At 27.2% G+C, this 7,942-nt stretch overlaps 1 protein-coding gene across 1 annotated transcript; it reads left to right on the top strand.

Moving 5' to 3' along the window:
* Positions 1 to 687: 687 nt before the first annotated feature.
* LOC130962553 (uncharacterized) lies at positions 688 to 6,271 on the top strand. Its single transcript, XM_057888754.1, has 5 exons — positions 688 to 916; positions 1,112 to 1,141; positions 5,256 to 5,599; positions 5,804 to 6,127; positions 6,230 to 6,271. The coding sequence occupies exons 1-5, from the start codon at positions 688 to 690 to the stop codon at positions 6,269 to 6,271; spliced, it is 969 nt and encodes a 322-aa protein (XP_057744737.1).
* Positions 6,272 to 7,942: the final 1,671 nt, after the last annotated feature.

Genomic DNA, 7,942 nt, shown 5'->3' with positions numbered 1-7,942 from the left:
TTTTATAATTTACATAAATTTCTGATTCTTGAATTATTTAAAATAAAAAAAAGGAGAAACAAAAGATGTGGAGTTATATAACAATGAATGTTTGGTCCAATTGTTATTTTTTTTTTTTAAATTGAGTTGATTTAAATTTACATCCTCTAAATATTTTCAAAATGATTATTTACTAGACTATTTTTTATTTTATTAATATATATATTACTGGATTTATTTATTTGTAACAATATATAATGGAAAAACTCATTTTTGGTGTCCAATTTTTCTTTCAATTTTTATCCTTTTTTAGTAACCTACCTCCAGTTACAGCATTCTGCTATTCCATTTCCATTCACGTTCACCTTAATATAACTTCTCCACGTTAATTTCTCTCACATCACGTTACTGAATCAGTTACAAAATTCTACTACTTAATTCTCCACTACTGCATCAGTTAATTCCTCTCACATCAATTACTCCGTCAATTGTATTATTCCCAATTTTTTCTCCTAATCTCTCTCACTTCACTGGTTACTCCATATCTCACTGTAATAGAAAAAATTTCTTTCATTTTTCCTCTGTCTTCTCCTGCATTCTTCTCACTTCGCCTAAATATAATGTCTGTAATTTATTTTTTGTCATTAAATAAAAGTGTATAATTGTTTTTATATGTTTCTTTGATTAATTATAGTTGACAACATACCAATGGAAGATTCACATGGAAGTGGTCGACGAACTTGGCAAGACTATGCCAGACAACGAAGACAAAATATGAGTGAAGAACAGAGGCAGCAACACCTTGCCAGAAAGCATGCCAGTTACCGAGAGAGTATTAGACGAGAAAAACAAATCGATACATCAAGTGGACCAACTAACATGGCAACACCATTACAAGATATCACAAATATACCTCATCAACAATACTCTATATCAGGTACTCTAAATTATACTTTTCAGTAATAAATTTATATTGTTAGTTTATTATTTAATATGAATTATTTTTTACGATATATCTATGTTACTGGACTCTTAGTACGTACCAATTATGTATAATCTATTTCTTAAGTGTACCCTTAAATTATCAAATTACATTATTTTCATCTTAATAATGAATTTTTTACATATACAGATACTCACAATAACACCGGAGTTGGTTCAAGTAATATACCAAACGATCTAAATATGGATAAGAATCTTATATTTATATTTATTTAATTAATAATAATTTATTTTTTCTTAAATTTTGATTCAATAACTCTTTTATTATTGGCCTAAATAATATTATTATATTATCTTAAATGTAATTTACATCATTATAATCTCAATTATTAAATAATTTAATAATTTTTTAATATAATATCATACAAATATAAAATTTTTATAACTGTATTATTATAAGAAAAACATATATATATATATATTCACTGTTTAATAATATATTTGTTATTAAATTTTCTTATTCTGTAAAAAAAACCTTAATAGATAATTCTCGTATATTTTTTTAACTTTTTTTCTACAATTTAGTTCGTCATTTAATTTGAATTATTTCTACAGTATCTCTATGTTATCGTACTCTACCGAATGTACTTTTAAATTCTCAGTCTACATTATTTTCATCTTAAGAATAAATTTTTTAAATATTTAGATACTCATAATAAAAGCGAAACTGATTCAAGTAATAAATCGAATGGTAATAAATATGGATAGGACTCCTGTATATTTATTTAATTAATAGTAATTTATTTTTCATAAATTTTGATTCAATAGATCTTCCATTATTGTCCTAAAATTTTCTCGCGCCGTATCATTATAAAAAAATTAAATTAGATATATGTTTAATATTATAATTGTAGCTTAAATTTTTTCACTGTATAACAAAAAAAATTAGTTGATAATTTCAATATTTTTTTTATACTTTTCCTTCTAAAAAATAAATATATCAGAAGTGATTATTTTTTCACTACATAAATTTAAATTGATAAATTTACTATTTCAATATTATAAGTTATAGATGCTACCAGTTTAATATAATTTTTATATTCACGAATTATTTATCTCTAAAGAAAAATTATACACTGTAAAATATAATCATTTAAAATATATTATTGTCGTTCCCAAACAGTCCAAATATGGAAAGGAATCCTATATATTTATATATATATCTATTTAATTAATAATTATTTATTTTTTCTTAAATTTTGATTCCATAAATCTTTTATTATTGGCCTAAATAATATTATTATAGATATTATTATATTGTCTTAATGTACTTTATATAATTATAATCTCAATTATTAAATAATTTAATAATTTTTTAATATAATATTATACTGCCAAACAATTTTTATAATTGTATTATTATAAAAAAATATATATGTTCAATGTTTAATAATATATTTATTATTAAAATTTAGTAGATAATTCTGGTATTTTTTAAATTTTAATTCTACAATTTAATTTGCCATTTAATTTGAATTATTTCTACAATATCTCTATATTAATGTACTCTTAGTACTATTTATTTGTAATTTATCTATCGAATGTACTCTTAAATTGTCAACATACATTATTTTCATGTTAATAATAAATTTTTTAAATATTTAGATACTCATAATAAAAACAAAACTGATTCAAGTAATAGACTAAATGGTAATAAATATGGATAGAACTCCTGTATATTTATTTAATTAATAGTAATTTCTTTTTTCATAAATTTTGATTCAATAAACCTTCCATTATTGACCTATATAATATTATTATAAGAATAAATAAAATGTTCTCGCACCGCATCATTATAAAAAAAAATTATATTAGAAGATATATGTGTTTAATAATATAATTGTAACCTAAATTTTTTCACTATATAACAAAAATAATTAAATTTTCGATATTTTTTTTATACTTTTTCTTATAAAAAATAGATATATCAGAAGTATTAATTTCTTCACTACATAAATTTAAATTGATAAATTTACTATTTTTAATATAATTATTATGCTACCAGTTTAATATAATTTTTATATTCACGAATTATTTATCTCTAAAGAAAAATTAAACACCGTAAAATATAATCATTTAAAATACATTATTGTCGTTCCAATAATATGATTGCTATTATTCAGATGCTCATAATAATAGTGGTCCAATTAATATCTAATAGAATTTTACGTTTCATATCTTTTTTAATATTCTACAATTCTTTTAAACGTTTTATTTAATACACAAAAAAGGTTAAAATATTTTTAATAAATATATATAACATTGAAAAAAATAAATGATAATTTCTTCACTTAATAAATCTATTATACGGTTACACTTGAATTTTTTTTCAAATGGTGACTTTTTACAGGGACTCTAACTGCCTATCATGTATTTGTATTTTACGGTCACTATCTATTTTTTTAGTTATTCAGCGTTTGAATAATTATGATATTAATGGGTATTCTACGTTTTCTATTACTTCCAATCAATTTAATTTGGTATGATTTGTTTCTTTAAAAGTAACCTCTCAATTACCACTGACAGTGTACAGACTTAATTTAATGAAAAATTTTATAACTTTGTTGATGTGTTCTTTTTACATACTATCAGAAATTCATGGAAATAGATCTGATCAAAACAGTAGACGTGAAGAAAATGTAACTGGTTAGTATTGTACTTTTTTTTCTTTATATATTTACTATTGTGATATAATTTTAATAGGTAAATAAATTTATAAAAAAAAATTTATTTTATCCTTATCTGTTAGCATATTAATGTATTCATAGTAAACATTAAGTGTGAGCATAATTGGTGTTAAAAAAATTATTTATTTAAGATCATTACAAGAACCAATTATAAAAAAACAGTGCCAGTGCCTAACAAAAAAAATTTAAAATCTATACACAAAAAAATTTATAAAAACCAATAAAATACTTAAAATATTTATTTGCCAATTAAAATAAAAAATATGTAAACTTTAGCAAAAATAATAAAATAGATAATTTAAAAAATTTTATATTTTGTTGAATCATTCTGTTATAATTCACACAAACATGACTTTATACAATAATTAAATAAAATGTAAAAAAAATTATTTATTTAAGATTATTACAAGAACTAATTATAAAAAAAGAGTGTCCGTGCCTAACAAAAAAAAATTAAAATCTATACAAAAAAATCTATAAAAACCAATATAATACTTAAAATATTTATTTGCCAATCAAAATGAAAAATATGGAAACTTAAGTGAAAACGAAAAAAAATTAATTTAAAAAATTTTATATTTTGTTGAATTATTTTATTATTATAATTCACACAAATATGACAACATAAAATGATTAAATAAAATATATTTTAAGAAATAAAATAAATAGTAAAAATTAAAATGATAACTCTAGGCGAAAGCATACAAAATAAAAATTATTAGAAGTAATAGAATAAATAAAATATGAACCGATATTATCGTCATGTATTGTATTATTTCGACCAGTAATATCTAAACATTTAAAAAACATGAAACAAAACATACAAGCTAAAAAATTTGGCCAAAGGCAAAAATTGTCATATCCTATATAAGATAATTAACTAAAAAATGCTATAAGACAATTGATGAACAGAGAACTTTATACAAAAAAAAATTATGATATATAAAGAAAGTATTTTTTTAAAAAAAATTATTTATTTCAGACTCAATCTATATTGTATTGACTATTTAATCTAAAAAAAATAATCCATGATAAACACAGTGTTACCATATAAACAAAAATATATAATGGAACAAGAAAATAATAAACATTTAGAATAATATAATGTTGTTATAGATTGTAAGTGATTTTAACTTTGTTATAACAGTTTCGAATAAAAGGTTTTAAACAAAATGATTTTATTAAAAAAAGAATAAAACTATATTGCTACAGAATAAATAATATTTCTTTATAATTAAAAGAATAAAAACATTTATTTAACGAATAAAAAACATCTTTAGAAAGAATAAAATAAAATATTTTATAATTAAAGTTGTTAAATACATCTGAATGACAAAATTTAAAAAAAAATAAAGTCAAACAACATCACAATATTATACAATGTAACAAAGTCAAGAAAAATGATTGAAACATCACTTAAATATTTGATAGCTACTTATCTCTTTTTTATGATGACTACTATAATAGAAGTAATTTTTTGTATTTATAATCAACAAAGAACTATTTTTTTAGTTGTTACAAAATTCATCATTTTATGATTTTCATTATGAATGTAACCAAATATATGTTAATTTAATACGAGTACAGAAATTAGACAAAATGTTCGAGCATCCCATAATTGTGCTCGAAATTTTCAAGAGGATGGAACAATAATTCGAACTCCACTACCAGTCCCAAGGACATGTCATTACTGTAGCGCACGTCTATTTCACCATGAGACGTTCGAGATGTGCTGTAATGGGGGAAAAGTCTCTCTTCCCCGAGTAAATGCTCCTCAGGAATTGCTTGAAATCTTCTTGGACCCCTCTGCAGAAGGAAACCATTTTAGAAAACATATTCGTGGATACAATCATGTATTTTCCTTCACTTCGTGTGGTGTGCACATAGACGAACAACTGGCTATAACAGGTCGTGGTATATATACATTTCGTGCTCAAGGCTCAATATATCACAGTATAGGAGGATTTCATCCGGATCAGGGCACGCGGCCACGGTTTTTGCAACTGTACATATATGATACTGATCACGAGTTACAGAATAGGATGCTGGAGAACACACAACTACATGAAACATTAGTTTTCAAGTTACAACAATTGCTACACCGGTATAATCCTTTTCTCCATGTGTTTCGCCAGCTTGCACAACGGTCAGATGTACATGAGTGTAGTTTGGTCATTAGAGAGCGACCTGCTAATCAGCCACAATATAGTCTTCCAACTGCGTCGCAGGTAGCAGCCATAATTGTTGGTGATGACGTTGAAACAATGATTCGTGGGCGAGATATTAAGGTGCAAACTCATGCTGCTAGCCTACGAAGGATTCAGGAATTCGTTGGCTATTACGATCCACTACAGTATCCTCTTCTTTTTCCATTTGGAACTCATGGATGGAATATCAATACCCGAAGTCAAAGTGGCGGCAAAGTATCGTGCCGAACATATAATAGTTATATGCTCCAGGTACAAATCTCCATTTCCTACGCAGTATAGACTTCAATAAAATTATGCCAAAAAATTGATCAATGTATCTAATCTTTTTTGCAAATTCTAAAAAATTTGTAGATCCGCCCCGATGATCATTCCACCGTATTGCAAGCAAGATGACTACTACAACAATATGTTATTGATAACTATGTGAAAATTGAAACCGGAAAGTTAAGATGGGTTCGAAATAGACAGAAGAAATTACGGGCTGAATTATACCAAGGTTTACAAGATGCTTTGCACACAGGAGAAACTAATGCAGGTAAATATTGTTGTATCTAATTGCTACTTCGAAAATCATTAAGAATTACCCAAAATAATTATTAAAACTAATAATATTTCTCTATATATTTGTCTTCAGAAAATGTTGGAAGAAAAAGAACAATATTACCATCGTCGTTCATTGGTAGCTGATGAGCGGATAATTTATACGCTTTTTGGCATTGTTTTTAGGTAGTTTTTAGTATGATCTAGCTACTTTTAGGGATGTTTTCATTAGTTTTTATGTTAAATTCACATTTCTGGACTTTACTATGAGTTTGTGTGTTTTTCTGTGATTTCAGGTAAATTCTGACTGAAATTGAGGGATTTGAGCAAAACTCTGAAAAAGGCTGACAAAAGGACTGCTGATGCTGTTGGATTCTGACCTCCCTGCACTCGAAATGGATTTTCTGGAGTTACAGAACTCCAATTGGCGCGCTCTCAACGGCGTTGGAAAGTAGACATCCAGGGCTTTCCAACAATATATAATAGTCCATACTTTATTCGAAGAATGACGACGTAACTTGGCGTTGAACGCCAAGTACATGCTGCTGTCTGGAGTTAAACGCCAGAAAAACGTCATGATCCGGAGTTGAACGCCCAAAACACGTCATAACTCGGAGTTCAACTCCAAGAGAAGCCTCAGCTCGTGGATTGATCAAGCTCAGCCCAAACATACACCAAGTGGGCCCCGGAAGTGGATTTATGCATCAATTACTTACTCATGTAAACCCTAGGAGCTAGTTTATTATAAATAGGATGATTTACTAATGTATTAGACATCTTTGGTCTCAGTTTTGTTTTATTCTTCATCCTAAGAGGCTATTGATCACGTTTTAGGGGGCTGGCCATTCGGCCATGCCTGAACCTTTCACTTATGTATTTTCAACGGTGGAGTTTCTGCACACCATAGATTAAGGGTGTGGAGCTCTGCTGTACCTCAAGTATTAATGCAGTTCTATTTTCTTTTATTCAAATCTCTCTTATTCTTATTCCAAGATATTCATTCGTACCCAAGAATATGATGAATGTGATGAGTAAATAACCCTCATTATCATTCTCACTTATGAATGCGCGTGATTGACAACCACTTCCGTTCTACATGCAACAGAGCTTGAATGTGTATCTCTTAGATTCCCCAACAGAATCTTCGTGGTATAAGCTAGATAGATGGCGGCATTTATGAGGATCCGGAAAGTCTCACCTTGTCTGTGGTATTCCGAGTAGGATCCTGGGAATCCGGAAAGTCTAACCTTGTCTGTGGTATTCCGAGTAGGATTCCGGTAATGAATGACTGTGACGTGCTTCAGACCTGCAAGTGCTGGGCGTTAGTGACAAACGCAAAAGAATCAAGGGATTCTATTCCAGTAGGAGCGGGAACCAACCAGTGATTAGCCGTACTGTGACAGAGTGCGTGAGCATTAGTTTTCACTGCGAGGATGGGATGTAGCCATCAACCATGGGTGATGCCTCCAGACGATTAGCCGTGCGAGTGACAGCCGCATAGGACCATTTTCCCGAGAGGATTGA

Source organism: Arachis stenosperma, chromosome 2 (assembly GCF_014773155.1).
Source record: "Arachis stenosperma cultivar V10309 chromosome 2, arast.V10309.gnm1.PFL2, whole genome shotgun sequence".
In the NCBI taxonomy this organism is placed as follows: domain Eukaryota; kingdom Viridiplantae; phylum Streptophyta; class Magnoliopsida; order Fabales; family Fabaceae; genus Arachis; species Arachis stenosperma.
Note: the sequence above shows the minus strand (reverse complement) of the source record. Positions and strands in the feature narration are given on the sequence as shown.

Coding starts and splice junctions, on each gene's coding strand:
- LOC130962553 (XM_057888754.1), top strand. CDS start 688: ATGGAAGATTCACATGGAAGTGGTCGACGAACTTGGCAAGACTATGCC. Junction 1,142..5,255: donor TAACACCGGAGTTGGTTCAA/GTAATATACCAA, acceptor ATACGAGTACAG/AAATTAGACAAAATGTTCGA. Junction 5,600..5,803: donor GTGGTATATATACATTTCGT/GCTCAAGGCTCA, acceptor GTGTTTCGCCAG/CTTGCACAACGGTCAGATGT.